At 43.1% G+C, this 20040-nt stretch overlaps 1 protein-coding gene across 8 annotated transcripts in view; it reads left to right on the top strand.

The window, feature by feature from the left end:
- Positions 1–742: 742 nt before the first annotated feature.
- The window catches only part of cep290 (centrosomal protein 290), a 138059-nt gene continuing 118761 nt past the window's right edge, over positions 743–20040 (top strand). For all 8 annotated transcript variants that reach the window (XM_072551810.1, XM_072551808.1, XM_072551811.1 and 5 more), the window contains exons 1-9: positions 743–823; positions 9377–9489; positions 9582–9659; positions 11655–11724; positions 11831–11877; positions 15095–15238; positions 17104–17157; positions 17548–17700; positions 18903–19085. In XM_072551810.1, the coding sequence (XP_072407911.1) occupies positions 9388–9489; positions 9582–9659; positions 11655–11724; positions 11831–11877; positions 15095–15238; positions 17104–17157; positions 17548–17700; positions 18903–19085 (831 nt within the window). In that variant the 5' untranslated portion in view covers positions 743–823; positions 9377–9387. The remainder of the gene's footprint in view (positions 824–9376; positions 9490–9581; positions 9660–11654; positions 11725–11830; positions 11878–15094; positions 15239–17103; positions 17158–17547; positions 17701–18902; positions 19086–20040) is intronic.

Here is a 20040-nt window from a genome sequence, read left to right as displayed (position 1 = left end):
AGCACCTGGCCCATATCCCTCCAAACCCTTCCTATTCATATGCCTTTTAAATATTGCAATTTTGTCTGGACTCTTCGACCCCAGGGAAACCCCTTCTATTGGAAGGATGTTAAACTTGAAAGGGTACAGAAAAGATTTCCAAGAATGTTGCCAGGCTTGGAGGGTTTCAGTTAAAGGGAGTGGCAGAATAGGCTGGAGCTTTTATTCCTGGAGCATTGGAGGCTGAGGGATGACCTTGTAGAGGTTTACACAATCATGAGGGGCATGGGTAGCCAAGGTCTTCTTCCTAGAGTGGAAGGAGTCCAAAACTAAAGTACGTGGGTTTAAGGCGAGAGAGGAAAGATTTACAAAAAGCCTGAGTGGCAACCTTTCATAGAAAGGGTGGTGATTTTTAGAATGAGCTGCCAGAGGAAATAGTGGAGACAGGTACATTTGCAACATTTAAAAGGCATCTGGATGGGTACATGAATAGAAAGGGTTTAGCAGGTTATGGGCCAAATACTGTCAAATGGGAATATGTAAAATCGGGCTGTATGGTCAGCACAGACAAACTGAACTGAAATGTCTGTTACTCACTATCAAACATTGATGATAGAGCCATCTGGAATCATGGCCATTCTCTCTGACCTAGACAAGAGCTCTTTGTAAGCCATAGGAGGCAAAATATCGCGAGAGTGTTTACCTCATGCCGGAAAGTAAGTGACCAAATGTCGCAAAAGCAACGACCGTCTGCCGCTGAGCGGATGACCATCTGTTGTAAAGGTGGATGGTCGCCTAGCAGCGGCTTTCAACGGTCCCGCTCTCGAGGCCGCCGGGCAGGGAGGTAACGGAAACTTTCGCTCTCGTTCTTATAAATCCCTAAAGGTGGGGACCCGGCCAGTCAGCAAACTCGTAGCGGCCCTGTTTCATGTTTCAGGTCTTCACCAGAAGGACGGGACAGAGACGTGAGCGAGTGTGTTAGACTGTCCCCTCCCCCCTCCCCTACCCCTCCCTCTTCCCTCCCCCTCCCCCCTCCCTCCCCCCCCTCACTCCCCCACTCCCTCACTCCCCCCTCCCCCCTCACTCCCCCCCTTCCCCCTCACTCCCCCCTCCCTCACTCCCCCCCTCCCCCCTCACTCCCCCCCTCCCCCCTCACTCCCCCCCTCCCCCCTCACTCCCCCCCTCCCCCCTCACTCCCCCCCTCCCCCCTCACTCCCCCCCTCCCCCCTCACTCCCCCCCTCCCCCCTCACTCCCCCCCTCACTCCTCCCTCACTCCCTCACTCCCCCCCTCCCCCCTCACTCCCCCCCCCCTCCCCCCTCACTTCCCCCCCTCCCCCCTCACTTCCCCCCCCTCCCCCCTCACTTCCCCCCCTCCCCCCTCACTTCCCCCCCTCCCCCCTCACTTCCCCCCCTCCCCCCTCACTTCCCCCCCTCCCCCCTCACTTCCCCCCCTCCCCCCTCACTTCCCCCCCTCCCCCCTCACTTCCCCCCCTCCCCCCTCACTTCCCCCCCTCCCCCCTCACTTCCCCCCCTCCCCCCTCACTCCCTCTCCTCCCCCCTCACTCCCTCTCCTCCCCCCCTCACTCCCTCTCCTCCCCCCCTCACTCCCTCTCCTCCCCCCCTCACTCCCTCTCCTCCCCCCCTCACTCCCACTCCTCCCCCCCTCACTCCCACTCCTCCCCCCCTCACTCCTCCCCCCCTCACTCCTCCCCCCCTCACTCCTCCCCCCCTCCCTCCTCCCCCCCTCCCTCCCTCCTCCCCCCCTCCCTCCTCCCCCCCTCCCTCCCTCCTCCCCCCCTCCCTCCTCCCCCCCTCCCTCCTCCCCCCCTCCCTCCTCCCCCCCTCCCTCCTCCCCCCCTCCCTCCTCCCCCCCTCCCTCCTCCTCCTCCCCTCCTCCCTCCTCCCCTCCTCCCCCCCCCCCCCCCGCGTGAGCGAGTGTGTTACACTGTCCCCTCCTACCCCTCCCCCTTCCCCCGGGGCGTGAGCGAGTGTATTACACTACCCTCGGAAATGAGTGAGTGAGTATTTGTCTCCCCACCCACCTCCACTGACATGAGCAAGTGTGGATTAGTGGTGCTGGAAGAGCACAGCAGTTCAGGCAGCATCCAGGGAGCAGCGAAATCGACATTTCGAGCAAAAGCCCTTCATCAGGAATAAAGGCAGTGAGCCTGAAGCGTGGAGAGATAAGCTAGAGGAGGGTGGGGGTGGGGAGAGAGTAGCATAGAGTACAATGGGTGAGTGGGGGAGGGGATGAAGGTGATAGGTCAGGGAGGAGAGGGTGGAGTGGATAGGTGGAAAAGGAGATAGGCAGGTAGGACAAGTCCGGACAAGTCAAGGAGACAGTGCTGAGCTGAAAGTTTAGAACTAGGGTAAGGTGGGGGAAGGGGAAATGAGGAAGCTGTTGAAGTCCACATTGATGCCCTGGGATCTAAGTGTTCCAAGGCGGAAGATGAGGCGTTCTTCCTCCAGGTGTCAGGACCTGCCCCCGCCCCCATCCAGTGACATGAGCGAGTGTGTATTACACTGTTGTGGTTCTGTTCACCGAGCTAGGAATTTGTGTTGCAGACGTTTCGTCCCCTGTCTAGGTGACATCCTCAGTGTTTGGGAGCCTCCTGTGAAGCGCTTCTGTGATGTTTCCTCCAGCATTTATACTGATTTGTATCTGCCGCTTCCAGTTGTCAGTTCCAGATGTTCGCTGCAATGGCTGGTATATTGGGTCCAGGTCGATGTGCTTATTGATTGAATTCCTGATAACAAGGAAAAGACAAACACATAACCTTAACACCAAGGAGAGGGAAGCACTAAAAGCACTAATAAACGATAAGAACATAATCATGCCACCAGCAGACAAAGGCAGAATGACAGTCATTCTGGACAAAGCAGACTACATCCAAAAAGCGCAACAACTACTTGCAGATACCAACATCTACCAAAAGAGGGAGTTTGACCCCACCCCACAGTTCACCAATAGGATAAACAACACACTAAGAAACCTACAAAAAATGGACAGATAACCAGGTTTGACCTACAGAGAATGAAACCTGAAAGCAACAACACCCCCAGATTCTATGGACTACCTAAAGTGCACAAACCTGACATCCCACTCAGACCCATAGTCATAGTATCACTACCAGGGACACCATCACACAAACTGGCTAAAGAACTATAGCAGAAACTGAAACACCTGATCAGTGGATCCAGACACTCTATACAATCAACACAGTAATTCTTGGACATCATCAGAAATATACACATAGACAAGGAAGAAACCATGGCCTCATTCGATGTAACAGCACTGTTCACCTCTATCGACAAAACCTTAGCCAGAGAAACAATAGCCAACCTGCTGGACATACAGAACAGACAATAAGACGGGGAACCTATCAACAAAGACTGCATACTCAAACTACTGGACCTGTGCCTTACAACACACTTCACATTCAACAACCGAATATATGAATAAATCAACGTCACACCCATGGGCTCACCCATCTCTGGACTCATAGCAGAAGCGGTAATGCAAAGGTTAGAACAAACAGTCTTACCGCCAATTCAACCCAAATTCTGGGATGGATATGTAGATACCTTTGTAATCATTAAAAACACAGAAATAGAGAACACACACTAGATCATCAATGCCACACTCGCAGGAATCCGATTCAGTAGAGAGGAAGAAAAGAACAACCAACTCCCATTCCTAGATGTGATGGTACAGAGAACACCTAACGGAGAATTCACCACAAATGTATACAGGAAAGCCACACACACAGACCGAGTCCTGAACTACGAAAGCAACCACCCCAACACACACAAAAGAAGTTGCATCAAGACACTATTCAAAAGGGCCACAACACACTGCAGTACACCAGAACTGCAAAAAGAGGAAGAAGAACACCTATACAATGTATTCACCAAAACCGGATATCCCCGCAATTTCATCAACAGATGCCTAAGGGAAAGACAATGGAATGAGGACATGCCACAACCCAAAGGACTAGCCACACTACCATACATCAAAAACATTTCTGAACTGACAGCCAGACTACTGCGACCACTAGGACTCATAACAGCACACAAACCAACAGCCACTCTCAGACAACAACTCACCAGGACAAAGGACCCGATACCCAGCATGAGCAAAACCAATGTAGTGTACAAAATCCCATGTAAAGATTGCACAAAACACTACATAGGACAAACAGGAAGACAGCTAACGATCCGCATCCAGCAACACCAACTAGCCACGAAACAACATGACCAGCTATCCTTAGTAGCCACACACTCAGATGACAAGCAACATGAGTTCGTCTGGGACAACACTACTATTATAGGACAAGCCAAACAGAGAAAAGCCAGGGAATTCCTAGAGGCATAGCACTCATCCACAGATTCATTCAATAAGCACATCAACCTGGACCCAATATACCGGCCACTGCAGCGGACATCTGGAACTGACAACCAGAAGTGGCAGATACAAATTAGTATAAATGCCGGAGGAAACATCACAGAAGCGCTTCACAGGAGGCTCCCAAACACTGAGGATGTCACCTAGACAGGGGACGAAACATCTGCAACACAAATTCCCAGCTCGGTGAACAGAACCACAACAACGAGCACCCGAACAACAATCTTTTCCCAAACTGTGTATTACACTGCCCCTGCCCCCCTCCAGTGACATGAGCGAGTGTGTATTACAATGACCCTGCCTCCAGTGACATGAGCGAGTGTGTACTACACTGCCCTCTGCCCCCAGTGACATGAGCGAGTGTGTATTGCACTGCCCCCTGCCCCCAGTGACATGAGCGAGTGTGTATTGCACTGCCCCCTGCCCCCAGTGACATGAGCGAGTGTGTATTGCACTGCCCCCTGCCCCCAGTGACATGAGCAAGTGTGTATTACACTGCCCCCTGCCCCCAGTGACATGAGCGAGTGTGTATTACACTGCCCCCTGTCCGCCCAGTGACGTGAGCCAGTGTGTATTACATTGCCTCCCACCCCCCTCCAGTGACATGAGTGAGTGTGTCTTACACTGCACCTTGCCCCCAGTGACATGGGCAAGTGTGGCACAATTCACTATGTAATCATCAGTTCTATTTACAACTCCTCAGTTACTGTAGCAACCTGTGTCTGCACGCAGCAAGACCTGGACGACATTCAGATTTAGGATGAGTAGCATGTCATCACGCAAGTGCTAGGCAATGGCCACCTCTTAAAAAGAAATTTTAATCATTTCTACTTGAGGTTCAATGACATTGAGTCAAAATCCTGGAGGTCAGAATTAACCAGACATATTACAGGATGAACCACATAATTACTGTGTCTACAAGATCAAATCACAGGCTGGGATTGAGTAATTCATCTCCTGATTCTCAATAGACTTTCCATCATCTACAAGGCATAAATCAGGATGGCATACTCTCTCTGCCTGGCTGAGTGCTGCTTCAACAACACTGAAGAAACTTGGCAACATCCAGGACATAGCATCCCACTGAGTTGGCACCCATTCACTCCAATAAACATTTATTCCCTTCACCACTTGCACACAGTGGCACTTTCACAAGATATATGCAGCTGCCTGCCAATTCTACTTCAGTTTAGGCCTATATTCTCTGGAATTTAGAAGAATGATGGGAGATCAAATTGAGGTATTCAAGATGATAAAATAAATGGGTATAACAGATGTGTAGCAGATGCTTCCTCTTAGGTATTCTAGGACTAGAGGTCATAGTCTTAGGATAAAGGGTAGCAAATTTAAAACAGAGTTGAGGAGAAACTACTTCTCCCAAATGATTGTGAATCTGTGAAATTTGCTATCCCAAAGTGCAGTGGATGCTGGGACAGTGAGTAAATTTAAGGAGGAGTTAGACATTTTTAATTGATAATGTGTGAAGGGTTATGGGGAGAAGGCAGGAAAATGGGGATAAGGGACACATCGGCCATGATCGAATAGCGGAGCAGACTCAATGGACCAATTGGCCTAATTCTGCCCCTATATCTTATGAACTTATGACAGCACTTCTAAACCCATAACCTTGACAGCAGCATATATCCAAGTGTGACGCTATTGTGCGTTGGATATATTGTCATTCTTTCACTGTTGTTGGGTCAGTGCAAGTAATCTGTTACCTAACAGCACTGTGAGAGAATCTTCACCACATGAACTGCAACAGTTTCAAGATAAAGGTCAATGACAACCTTCTGAAAGGCAATTAAGGCCACACACACTGTAAATGCTTGCGCTCACTGCGACAACTGCATCCTGAGGCTGATTGTAAAAACAGAGGAGGAAACCTCACTTGGAGTAATATAAAAATACTTTTTTATTGGATTATAATTGTTTCAAAAAATTCAAATTTCAAGAAGTCAAAAAAATTTTGTTTATTGATTCCCTTTATCCTACACGTATCAGAAGAATAGGCAGAAGAGAAGTTATGAGCTATGTTGGAACCCTCACTAATTTTTCATTATTTTTATTCTTTTATCAATTTTGAATTGTGAGCTGGAAATGAAATGTGTATTTTGGGACAGCTTGTCGTTAAAGGAAAACAATAAATCAAACAAGCTTTGTTTGTTTGTTTGTGAGGCCAGGCCTGGAGGATAACTGCAGGTTGAGCCTTGATTCAAAGGTTCTACCAGACACAGCGACAAGAGCATTGTATTGAAACAGATAGCAGAAGTTAGCTACTAACGAGGTTGGTACTTGGGAATGGATTCTGGCAAGTCTGAAAGAGACCCTATGTTCACGCTGTTATTGAATGGTAATTGAGCCCTTGGGAAGATTTGATCAGTCTGCCTGTTTCAAGAGGGCCAGCATCATCCCTGTGCCTAAGAAGGCTCATGCACCATGTCCCAATGACTACCATCCAATAGCCCTAACTTCGGTGATCATGAAGTGCTTTGAAAGGCTGGTCAACTCCAGCCTCCCCACTACTCTTGACCCGCTCCAATTTGCCTACTGGACCAACAGATCCACGTCAGGTGCCATATCACTTTCCCTTCACTCTGCCCTAGAACATCTTGACACCAAGAACAGCTACGTAAGAACCCTACTCATTGACTATAGTTCAGCCTTCAACACTATTATCCATCGAGACTGAAACCGGAAGGAGTCCGTTCGGCCCGTCGGCTCGCTACCAGCCGAACGCCAATGTCTAACCCTCCTCCCCGGAGATGCTGCTGAACGTTGTGTTTCTCCAACAATTTCTGTATTGTTTTGGTCTCGTTCCCTGGCTGGACTTCAACAGTTTACTCATTTCCCCTTCCCCCACCTCACCCTAGTTCTAAACTTCCAGCTCAGTAACTGTCCCCATGACTTGTCCGGACTTGTCCTACCTGCCTATCTCCTTTTCCACCTATCCACTCCACCCTCTCCTCCTTGACCTATCACCTTCATCCCCTCCCCCACTCACCCATTGTACTCTATGCTACTTTCTCCCCACCCCCACCCTCCTCTAGCATATCTCTCCACACTTCAGGCTCACTGCCTTTATTCCTGATGAAGGGCTTTTGCCCGAAACGTCGATTTCGAAGCTACTTGGATGCTGCCTGAACTGCTGTGCTCTTCCAGCACCACTAATCCAGAATCTGGTTTCCAGCATCTGCAGTCATTGTTTTTACCTTAGTGATCTTGGACTAAGCCCAACTGGATCCTCAGTTTCCTGACTCACATGCCACAATCAGTGAGGATTGGGGACAATATTTCATCCTCACTAACACTCAACACTGGAGTCCCCCGAAGGGATTGCATACTCAGTTCCCTCCTGTACTCACTGTATACCCATGACTATGTCGCCAAATACCAGACTAATGCCATTTACAAGTTAGCTGATGATACCACCATAACCGGTCAAATCTCAGATGGCGACGAAACAGACTACAGATGGGAGGTGGAAGACCTGGAAAAATAGTGCACTGAGAACAACCTAGCTCTCAATGCCGGCAAAACCAAGGAACTCATTATTGACTTTCGGCGGGATGTTACTCATGCCCCCCTACACATTAACAGCACAGAGGTGGAACAAGTGGAGAGTGTCAAGCTCCTTGGAATGGTCATTCACAACAAACATTCTTGGACTCTTCATGTGGATGCGCTGGTTACAAGGCCCAACAACGTCTCTTCTTCCTCAGGCAGCTGAGGAAATTTGGCATGATGGTGAATACCCTTGCCAACTTTTATAGGTGCACCATCAAGAGCATTCTGTCTGGGTGTATCACTCCCTGGTATGGCAACTGTACCATTCAAGATCAGAGATGGTTACAGAGAGTGGTGAACTTGGTCCGGACAATCACAAAGGCCAACCTCCCATCTATACAGTCCATCTTCCAGGCCCGCTGTCAAGGAAAGGCCACCAGCATTCTTAAAGATCCATCCCACCCTGGCAATGTTTTTTTACAACCCTTACCATCGGGGAGAAGGTACAGAAGCCTGAACACACACACCAGCCAGTTTCAAAACAGTTACTACCCTATTGTTGTTAGAATACTGAATGGACTCAAAACTTCTGACATTCGCCTGGACCTGTGTTTTTGTTTTTGCTGCTGTTTACCTACTATTTACTGTCTATGCTATTTAACTATGTGATCTGCCTGTATTGCTCACAAGACAAAGCTTTTCACTGTGCCTCGGTGCACGTGACAATAAATTCAACTCAATTCAGTCAATCAGGACTAAAGTTTCTTTTTTTTTTAACAATGTTTTCTGAGAGAGAGTTTTGGCTACAGTTGACAGCATGAAGATTTGAAAGTTCCCTGTCAAATCTGATACACCAGCTTTTGGAAGCCCAATGAGTAAAATTTTGCGTTAGAAGTATTGTTGCCTTTGCCTAGGTGAACTGAGAAGATAGCTCTGATCCATGTCTCAGAAAAAGCAGCCAAGGAGTCTGCATTCATGCCTGGGAAACAGCTCATTGCAAGAGCTATTTAAGTAATCTGCCCAGTTTTGTTATTTTCTTTGATTTATCCCTTAACTGTGTTTATTTGAACTGTCTGTCTTTTGAATGAATGGGGGGGAGCTGAAAATAAATGTTCTGAGTTTGTTCAATATTCTCTGCAAAAGTTATTATGTATCTCATAAATAGTTGTGTCTTGTTTAAGATGCAAACTGGTGTCTGAAAATTAATTATTCACAAAGTCTGGGATGGTTATACAAGAGTCCAGTTCGGAACCATTGGAATTACTATTTGGTAGTCTTCAGTTTAATTTTAGAATTGCCAATACGGGGGTATTTACATTTTGGTTTGGCTGTGTCTCCCCGTGTCGTAACAACTGCAGTAGTTACCATAGTGTTTCTTCCCACCCAAAATATGATTTACACTTTTTTAAATACAAAAATACAATCTTTTGCACTCATGGCACCATTCAAGTTGTTGTTGATAATTTGAACATTGTGTACAACAGGGTGAACCAAGATGGCGCCCAATCTAGATTGGGCTCAATTCATGAAAGTTGATCCAGACTCATTGCCAAGTCGAGAGAAACTGGCAGATAAGTTGTTGGACACTATATCGAAGGTATTTCTATTTGTTTCCATTTGCAGTTTAGTAACTATAATTATTTTTTGCATTTAATAATTTTATCAATAATGGTGAGTCTCTGTGCATAGGTTGAAGGAAATGAATTGACAGCAGAAGACCCAGAGAAGCTAATTCAGCTTTTTCGGCTCACCCAGTCCTTAATGAAGGTTTGTATTTAAGATGCTTCTTTGTTTCTCCAATACTAGAATGAATGATTATTAACAAAAGTGGTAAAGACATGTGTTTATGCGTCATAAACAAGACATAGGAAATTTCCAGGAGATTTAACTAATAGGATAATTAATTAAGTACTACCTGACTGCTGATATTCCATGAAGCAGCTTATTTTCACCTGTGTAATATATCAGTAAGGATTTAAGAAGAATTTTTAAAGTAATGTTATTTACTTGGCAAGAAGCCTGACTGGGAGTAATCTGGATCTTTGAGCTCTCAATGAAAAAAAAAATTTTGGCATTGATAATCTGAAACAAAATATAAACAATTCTGGAAGTGTTTAGCAAATAGAATCCCTACAGTGTGGAACAGGCCGTTCAGCCCAACAAGTCCACACCGACTCTCCGAAGAGTCACCCACCCAGACCCATTCCCCTACAACTTTACATTTACCCCAGACTAATGCGCCTAACCTACACATCCCTGACCACAATGGACAATTTAGCATGGCCAATTCACCTGACCTGCACATCTTTGGATTGTGGGAGGAAACCGAAGTACCCGGAGGAAACCCACGCAGACACAGGGAGAATGTGCAAACTCTACACAGACAATGGCCAAGGCTGGAATCGAACCTGGGTCCTTGGTGCTGTGAGGCAGCAGTGCTAACCACTGAGCCACTGTGTCGCCCCTCTAATAATCAGCACCCATGGAAAGAATGGACAAGTTGAGATTTCAAATATGGAGCTTTTACCAGAATTGGAGGAAGTTGAAAAAACAGAAGAAAGTATGGGAGAAAACCCATAAACACAAGTGTGTGCGCACCAGGTGTAAAATGATTAAATTAAAATAAGAGATAATTAATTGGATGAAGCAATATTAACATGACATTGGGGTCATAATGGTCCAAGTTATTCACAAGCCACGTTTAAATGGGGGCAAGGGGTCAGGGGATGGATTTCTGGTAACATGATTGGACTCGTAATCCCAAACCCCAGCTCTGGGGTGATGAGTTCAAATTTCACCTTGTCAGAGGGCGAAATTTGAATTCAATAATAAGCCAATCTAATGGTGGCTATGTAATTATTGATTATTGTAAAAAGTTTTCTGGTTCTAGGTTCTTTAGAGGGTGAACTCTGTTATCCTTGCCTGGTCTTGCCTACATGTAACTCAGACCCACAGCAATGTCGTTTACTTTTAATCGCCTCTGGGGAAACTAGGAATGGTGCATAAAAGCCAACAACAACCACATTCCCTGAATGAATAAAAAAATGTAATTACAGTCTTGGTCATACCCACTGTTCATTGATAGGTGGTCTTCATTGATAGCTGGGGCCATAAGTTTGGAAATCCTTACCTCAATCCTCATCTCTACTTTGCCTTTCTCCTTTACAATGCTCCTAACTACTTTTTTCTGCCCAATATTTTATGGGCAGTATCATATTTTGTTTTATAGTACTTAGTAAAGTGCTTTGTGGCATTTTGTAATGTTAAAAGGTATTATATAAATACAAGTTGTTGTTGCTCTTAATGCCATATATGGCCAAGAGTCGGTGGTTCACTGGCCACAAATGGAACCTGCGTGCACCAGTAAATAATTAGTATCAGCCGGGCAGGGAGAAAAAATGGTAATACATTAAAAAAAAGCCACAACCATTTAATTTCAGAATTCATTATGAATTTGCCTACAATTATTATGGTAGCCCAATTTAATGCAGTACATTTGAATAATCCCGCATCCAATCCAACGTTCTTTTAATAAATAATCCAGGTACAAAATATGGTTGTAGAGCCTTTTGTTAGTAAGTGGTTTTAATAAGAAGTAAAAACTGGTTATATAGCAGCAAAAGAAAAATTAGAAATTGATTTATATTGGATGGAAGGCACATGGTTAGTTCGAATTGAATTTATTCTGTGATTGTTAAAGTTCACTATGATCTGGATATGTATTCATGATCAAGATATTATGCGTATTAAAATTATATGCAGATGAAAGCGCAGGAAGTTGAGTTGGCTCTTGAAGAAGTTGAAAAAGCAGGGGAAGAACAAGCCAAAACAGGTAAGTCACTGTTTTGTAGTCCGTTTGTTCTTCGCTGTGCACTCAGTGTTACCTTTCAGGTTGCAGTGAACAATTAAATTTATGCATTTATTTGTTTTCTCTCCAGAAAACCAGCTGAAAGCAAAGGTTCTTAAGCTAGAAAATGAACTGGAGGTAAGGGTGAACTTTTATTCACATAAAAGTTTTTTAAACTAATATTAGTACAGAGTTAAGCCTCAAGTCTTAAGCTCAGAACTGGCCATTTTTTCACTTGGTCCATGCCAGCTTTACAAAACAAGATCTTCCAAAACTTTTCATCTAAACATAACCATGCTGAACCCAAATACTTTAATAAATCCTCACTAAGTACACATAAAAGCCTGATACATCAGAGCAGAAGTAGACCATTCAGCCCAATGAGTCTCGTCTGCCATTCAATCGGATAATGGCTGATCTAATTACTCACAATTTCACTTTCCTACTTTTTATCTGTGACCCTTGATTCCCTTATTGATTAAAATATGTCTTTCTCAACCTTGAATATTCTTAATGATGCAATCTCAACAGTCCTCTGTAGTAAAGAATCCTGAAGAGTCACAGCCCTCTGAAAAAATAAATTCCTCTTAATTTCTAGCTTAAATGTGCAACCTCATTTTCTGAGATTATGTCCTGTGATCCGACACACTCTCACAACAACCTTTCTGCATCCACTTTGACAATCTTGTATGTTTCAATAAGGTCAACCCTCATTCTTCTATATTTTAAAGATCACAGGTCCAACCTAGTCAGCCTCTCCTCTTCAGAAAATCCCTCCATGCCTGGGATTAAGCTAGTAAACTTTTTCTGGACTACCTCCAATGCCAATCTACCTCCCCTTCAATAAAAGGCCCAAAACTATTTAAAGTCTGACTGGTGCCTTGTATAGTTTTAACGACATACACCTAATTTTATACTCCATTCACTTTGAAATAAAGGGCAACATTCCATTTACTTTCAAATTGATTTAAATATGAACTCACACCTCTTGAGATCAAGCCGCAATCCAGTCATGGACCGTCTAATTTCACGCTAGCATTTCAGTTGCAGCAATCGTCCACTATCTGAGGTATTTTTTCAGAAAAAAAAATACTAAACTGAGTTCATATTTGATTGTGGAAGACTAATAGATTACATGATTCCATCTGACCAACATTTCCCTTGAACACCAGAGTTTAACAATTAATTTGCAATTTTTGGGATGATAGAGTCATAGAGTCATCAAGATGTACAGCATTGAAACAGACCCTTCGGTCCAACCCATCATGCTGACCAGATATCCCAACCCAATATAGTCCCACCTGCTAGCACCCGGCCCTTATCCCTCCAAACCCCTCCTATTCATATACCCATCCAAATGCCTCTTAATGTTGCAATTGTACCAGCCTCCAACACTTCCTCTGGCAGCTCATTCCATACACGTACCACCTTCTGCGTGAAAAGGTTGCCCCTTAGGTCTCTTTTATATCTTTCCCCTCTAACTCTAAACCTATATCCTCTAGTTCTGGACTCTTTTAAGTTTCACAACATCTTTCCGATAGGAAGGAAACCAGAATTGCACACAATATTCCAGCAGTGGCCTAACTAATGTCCTGTACAGCTGCAACATGACCTCCCAACTCCTGTACTCAATACTCTGACCAATAAAGGAAAGCATACCAAACGCTTTCTTCGCTATCCTACCTACCTGCGACTCCACTTTCAAGGAGCTATGAACCTGCACTCCAAAGTCTCTTTGTTCAGCAACACTCCCCAGGATCTTACATTAAGTGTATATGTCCTGCCAAGATTTGCTTTCCCAAAATGCAGTACCTCTCATTTATCTGAATTAAACTCCATCTGCCACTTCTCAGCCCATTGGCCCACCTGGTCAAGATCCTGTTGTAATCTGAGGTAACCCTCTTCGCTGTCCACTACACCTCCAATTTTGGTGTCATCTGCAAATTTACTGTACAAAAATTGGCTGTTTTTCAAATGACAACAGTAATTATACTTCAGAAAGTACTTAAAAGTTGTGAAGTAACATCCAGTAGGTTTCAGGCAGGCGTAGCATTTCTCAAACTCACTGCTCCATATGTGTGTATATAATTTTATACATATATGTATGTATATGTACAACATATGAATTGGTTAGCTTGGTTGGCTGGATGGCTGGCTTGAAATGCAGAGTGATACCAATAGCTTGAGTTCAGTTGCTGCACCTGCTGAGGTGACAATGAAGGACTCTCTTTCTCAACATCTCCACATCCCTGAGGCATGGTGACCCTCCAGTTAAATACATGTCTTTCAAGTGCGACAGCAGCCCTATGGTCTATGGCAACTTTTCTTTTTTACCGTATAGAAGACCTGCTTAATTCAGTATACGCATGTAATGCAAGGCAGCCATTTTATCTTGTATTTAAATTAAAATAGGAATAAGAAGAGAGAGACAAGCATTTATGTAGCAAGTCTATGGTCCCAGGATGTTGGGAAGCATTTTACAGTGAATTACATAATGAAGAAATCAGAATTGTCATATAGGAAAGTATTGAAATGTAGAAAACATGACAGCCAATTTACATACAGTAAGTTCCCACAAACAGCAATGTGATATTGACTAGATAACCTTATTTCATGCAATTGATTGAAGAGTAATTATTGCTCAGGATTCTGGGGATAATCTCTGAACTGTCTTTGAAATGATCACCTGAGGCAATAGATGACACTTCAGTTTAACAGTTCATCCAAAAGACAGTCCCTCCAAAAATGGAGCATTCCCTCAATATTGCACTGGAGCGTCAACCTACACCTTTGTGTTTTAGTCTCGAAAGTAGAGATTGAGCCCATAGTTTTCTGAGTTGGGAGACAGTGCTACCAATTGAGCTACAGCTGACCCCATACATCTGATAGCTTCCAGTCTGCAAAAGGAATTAATTTCCCAATCTGCACCTATCCTTAACTATGTGCAAATAAGCAAATGACCTTAAAAGGACAAGCTAAATGATGCAAGTTGCATCACAAAAGCAGTGTAGATAATATTTTCTAGTTGGCAAATACTGAACAATGTGACTTATCATGAGCAAGACCAAGAGAGAACTGCTATGATTCTACCTTTTATGTTTGAATTATTCTTTGAGTGGCCACTACACCTCTACAAAATTAATAATTTTCATGGTAAACATGGGGTGATTTGTTTTGATACTTCTCATGTGAATGGAAAAACCTGGGCTTTGTACACATTCAAACATATTCCGTTATGTGATGTTAATGTAACTCATACTAGGAAATTTTCACTGCAAGTGGTATTTCTATGTCAGTTTATCATGACCTGAATCATATTCAGAAGTGAGTAATGCTCCATTTTGTTTCTGTTCAGATGGCTCAAGTGAGTGCTGGTGGGCGTGATACCCGATTCTTGCGAGAAGAACTGCGTCAAGTGGAAAGCCAGCTGCAGTACAAGGACCGGGAGGTTTCAGAAATGGAGAAAGAGCTAAACAAGGAAAAGAAAATTGTTGAACAAGTACGGAATCTGCGCCGGGAACAACACCAGATGCAAAGTCCTGCCATAATTTTATCTGTTTGTCGTTTAAATTGGATTGAATTGATGAAAGAAGTTAATAAGAATGACATGAAATTAGAATTTACAATTCCAAAACAGACCATTCATTCCATGCCAACCTCTATGCCAACCTCCTGTCATGAACATAGCTGGCCACCCTCTTCATCCTATTTAGTCAACTTTACTTTCAAGTACTTTCTCCTTTGTGTTTATCATGCTTCACTGAAGTGCATTTGTGCCATTTGCCTCAACCTCTTGCAGCGAGATGCCAATTCTCACACTGTCTTGATGAGAATGTTTATGGATTGGAACACACTGAATGTATCCTAGAGTTATATGTGGTTAAATGAAAGCATAACATTTCAAGATATAATGAGCATTAGAGGCAAGGATAGCTTAGCCATAGAAGAAATTCCACGGTGTTACACTTGTGATATATGTGACTCCATTTTTCATCAGAGTGCCACGCCCTTTGAATGCTAACATTAACCTCTACTTGCATCAGGTAATTGCTGCATAGAATATGGTGTGACATATCCAGATGAGTGCTTTCAACCGATATATCTACATGAGAAAATCTAACAATTGAAAGGAGTCTTATTTCAAATATCTGCCTCAAACATTAGAGTATAATAATGAAGTGGTCACTGTTCACTGAATTAGAATATGATGACTGAAATGTTCCATTTTGAGCTGCAGTGTTTTGTTGGTTCATTTTAATGGGGGCTAAGAAATGGCAGGCTGTTTAATCATGTTGCCGAAAAGCAACAGCCTTTCTCTCAGTTTTGAAATCTGCACAGTTAGAGATTCAAGATTCCATTGCTGCTTTAAAGAATCCCCCATCTCTGAAACTTGGTTAAGTTTGGTTATTGGGCAATGCAAATACATGATTAATATATTTGCTGGCTATTGTGCAATGTGCAACATATTATTTTACCAGTTGTCTCAAGGATTATTGTCTCAAAGTTACTAAGCCCTGCAAATGAGCTACGGCAGTTTCATACTGTGCAATTCCAGTGGCAAGGATGCTTGTTTAAAATATGTTAATCAGCCCTAATAATCTTAAATCCTTCACTGACAACACAGCAGATTGCACGGCAATAGGTTTTGAGAGTCAGAGATAAGATTTGGTGCTGCAAGCTGTTGCTATTTGGACGAGAAGTCCCCTGATCTGAAACAACTCACAAGCTCCTTTGCACAATGCCTGAGAGGTCACAGAGACTCAGATTTGGTTCAGATCCCAAAGATTGTCTTGCTTTATTCCATCCCTGCAAGGTGGTTCTGTGTGCCCACAATGTGTCTATGGAATCTGGGAAAAGATATAGATGAAAATAATAGTCTTTTAAAAAGCTACTTAGATGTCAATTATGTCATTTATCACTCATGTAACTGCTTACATATGCATGCCACCAAAGCTATTCCATATTTATTACTAGTCCATGGAAAGTCCCCATGCTCCTGATAGTTCTATGTTCATTTATCATGAGCACAGCATAGAGGAAGCTGCAGACATCCATACAAGAACAGTCTTTCTGCTTGATAAGGTATATTAATGACTGACAGGTGCTGGATGGCTATTTAATTTCAACCCATCGTCCACTCTACCATTTTAGAAAATTAATAATGCAGTGAAAGTTTCTACAGCTCATCAGAGTTCTCCTCAACATCAGTGAATGTTGCAACCTGCAATAAAGGAATAATGTCATAATGTAGTCACTGCTTAGTTTGTGGTATTAGAAAGCTACTTATTTATAATTGCTTCTAAGCCCATGCATATTTTCTGTATTATACTGTACAGACATTTACCTTTTTATTGTGTTCTTTAGGTGGGAATTCGAATCAAGGAGATAGAAAATGAAAATAACAAGCTAAGAAGAGAGGTCAGTGATAGAAACACATAAATCTGATTGTGGATAATGGTTAAGTGAAAAACATATATTTGCAAATCATTGTAACAACTTTCAGTTTCTTTCCTTTTTGAGTTTTGCTTGTTTACCTTTTGTTTCTGTCACATCAATGATTTTCTCACTAAAGTATTTGTCCTTGCTAATATGACCATCTTAGTCTTTTCTTTCTCATTCACTTTTCGTGTCAAAGAAAGAAAAACTTAAAAGAAAGGTAAGAGCATCATAAAAATGCCTGGCTAAATAACTGATGATCACCATTATTAGTGCAATTAAACTACATCATCATTGGTTTCAAGAATGTTTTTTAGTTATCTTGTAAATTAAATGACCATGAACCTTCTGGATTATTGATACATTTTGCAGAATGATCAGCTACGTCAAGATGTTATTGACTATCAGAAACAAATTGATTCTCAGCGGGAGACTCTCCTTAATAGGAGAGGAGATGATTCGGACTACAGAATACAGCTGTCCAAAAAGAACAAGGAACTTGCACAATATTTGGATGAAATTCAGGTACCTCCAATTTTTAAATAGTTCTTTGTATTTTGTAGCTAGTAATTCCACCTTGTATTTATTTTCTTTGATGGGATGAGGGTGTCACTGACACATGTTGTTTACCCCTAATCACCCTTGAACTGAATGGTTTGCTAGGCCATTTCAGAGGAGAGTTAAGTGACATCCACAACTATGGTTGGCTCTTAATGCCATTCAAACAGCTGAGGGCAGAATCTTTCTGAAGGTTTGTGTGAGATTTGGCCACAGGTTGGAGAGCTAGTGAGAGCCAGCCCATTACCAAGGACTGCTGGCCAATCATAAGCAGGCAGCTGGCATACCTTAGGTGGCTGCTGTTGGTACTACACCTACCTGAGGCCTCAAATCACATGGGACCCAGGAACCAGTGAGGAATCGCAGGTCATGGAGGAAGCCTCATCGCAACATGGGAAATCAGTTTCAGTAGGCCATTCCTTTTACAGTTCTGGATCCCTCAATCAGGCGCTGAATGCCTTTCCCCACCATCACCACACTGAAGCTCATCATGCTGCTCACAGATCAAGCCTTATGCCTATTGCTAATTAAATACTAGTGGCAATGGACTGAGGTACGGGGTGTGTCAACTTTAGACTGATGGAAAAGCCATCCACTGGACTTTACAGCATGGATTTAATTGAAATGGTACATGCTGCTTCGTGATGAAATGCCCCTCCTGCGCTGTTATGTTCTGTGATCCATGTTCCCACCAACAAAGTTGCCATAGGAGAGGGCTTAAAAGCTTGCCTTCAGTTATAAAGTGTTGTCCACAAAAAAGGTAGCCACCGTTAGAATGTAATCAAGGATAGGCAACAAATGAGGTATGTGTAGTAAGAGGATAGAACATTGGTTGAGCTGGGTAGCCTTGATCTTATTGAAAAGTAGCGAAGGCTTAAGGTGCTGTATGGCTTACTGCTGTTCCTATTTCGAATGTCTTTATGTCACATGCATCACAAAAATAAATGAACTGAAAATTGAGTTGAGATTGTTGGTGCTTTAACACTTTTAGCAGTTAAGGTTGCTATGCCTTCCAGACTAGGTCTTTGATAACTGAGAGCTTACAAGTGTACATATGGTTTTGCTCCAAGTGTGTGGTTCTGTTTTTTGGAAAGACAAGGCTATGCTGTTTGGCAACAAATTGCTGATTACACCTCTTAAACTATTGTGGTTTTCTTTTCTACATCTAGAATTTGTCTGAGGCCAATGAAAAGCTGGACGGACAGAACAAACAGTTGCAGCAAAAACTGGAAGAGTCCGTGCAAGAGATGGACAAGATGACTGATGAATATAACAAAATGAAGCTGATTGTGCAGCAATCTGACAGTGCTATGGACCAATTCAAACGAGAAAAGGGGCAGCTGTTGCTTCAGGCAAGGCCCAGAATTACTTTCATTAATCATAACTAAATGTATCAGTTTTGAATAATCTTGGAATATTGACACCAGATCACTGGCCTCTGGACTTTGAAAACCCAAGTGGAGTTTTTAACTTGTGGCTGATGTTCACATTCTGGCCTCTGCGGTTTGAGTTTGGCAGAATCAAGTAGGTCTTTGGAGGAAGGGCAAGCATTACACTCTCAGTAGACACCAGTGAATCAAACAAAACTCAAAATCTCATGATGGCCCACAAATGTATTATTGATGATCTTTGGGATTGGTGAGCTGGTTTGCGATGTGGTGTGATACCAACAGTTTGGGTTCAATTCACACATTGACCTGAAGGACTTACCTTCTCAACCTCTCGCCTCACCTGAGGCATAGTGACCTTCCAGTTGAACTACCAACAGTCATCACTCTATGAGAGAGCAGCCTGTTGCTCTAGTAAGACTATGACAACTTTCCCTTTTTTATTTACCATCTTGATGTAAGCATGCCATCTTACTGATGTAAACTATTAAGATTAAAGGATAATTATTAACTTTCTAGTATGCTGTCCTTCATATGAAAGAGCAGAGTTTAGTTCAGACAAGTTTTGGTCTGTTTGTGGAAATTCTATGGGCAACAAATGAAGAAGTTGGCAGAAATTCAAATGTGTTCTGAGACCCATAAAACACTTGAAGAAATAGAGATGGTAAAGCTATTCCAATGCTTAGTTATGTAGTAAGGAAACAGCATAAGATATTCATAGTAGTGCATGGCAGGCTTAAAACACCTAACACTGACTGATCAACTGCTAAAGCGAAATTCACACAGATTTATTTAAGGGCAAGACATTGGACTTTTTCTTTTAAAAAAAGCTGGGCAATATCCTGTGAATGTGGTAGGCTTTGTTAATATAGAAGTTTGAAGTTTAATCTATTGCTGACACTGTCACATCATTCCTATA

This window comes from Chiloscyllium punctatum, chromosome 32 (genome assembly GCF_047496795.1).
Source record: "Chiloscyllium punctatum isolate Juve2018m chromosome 32, sChiPun1.3, whole genome shotgun sequence".
NCBI classification, from domain to species: Eukaryota; Metazoa; Chordata; class Chondrichthyes; order Orectolobiformes; family Hemiscylliidae; genus Chiloscyllium; species Chiloscyllium punctatum.
The sequence above is the reverse complement of the archived record's forward strand: the minus strand, read 5'-3'. Positions and strand labels throughout refer to the sequence as shown.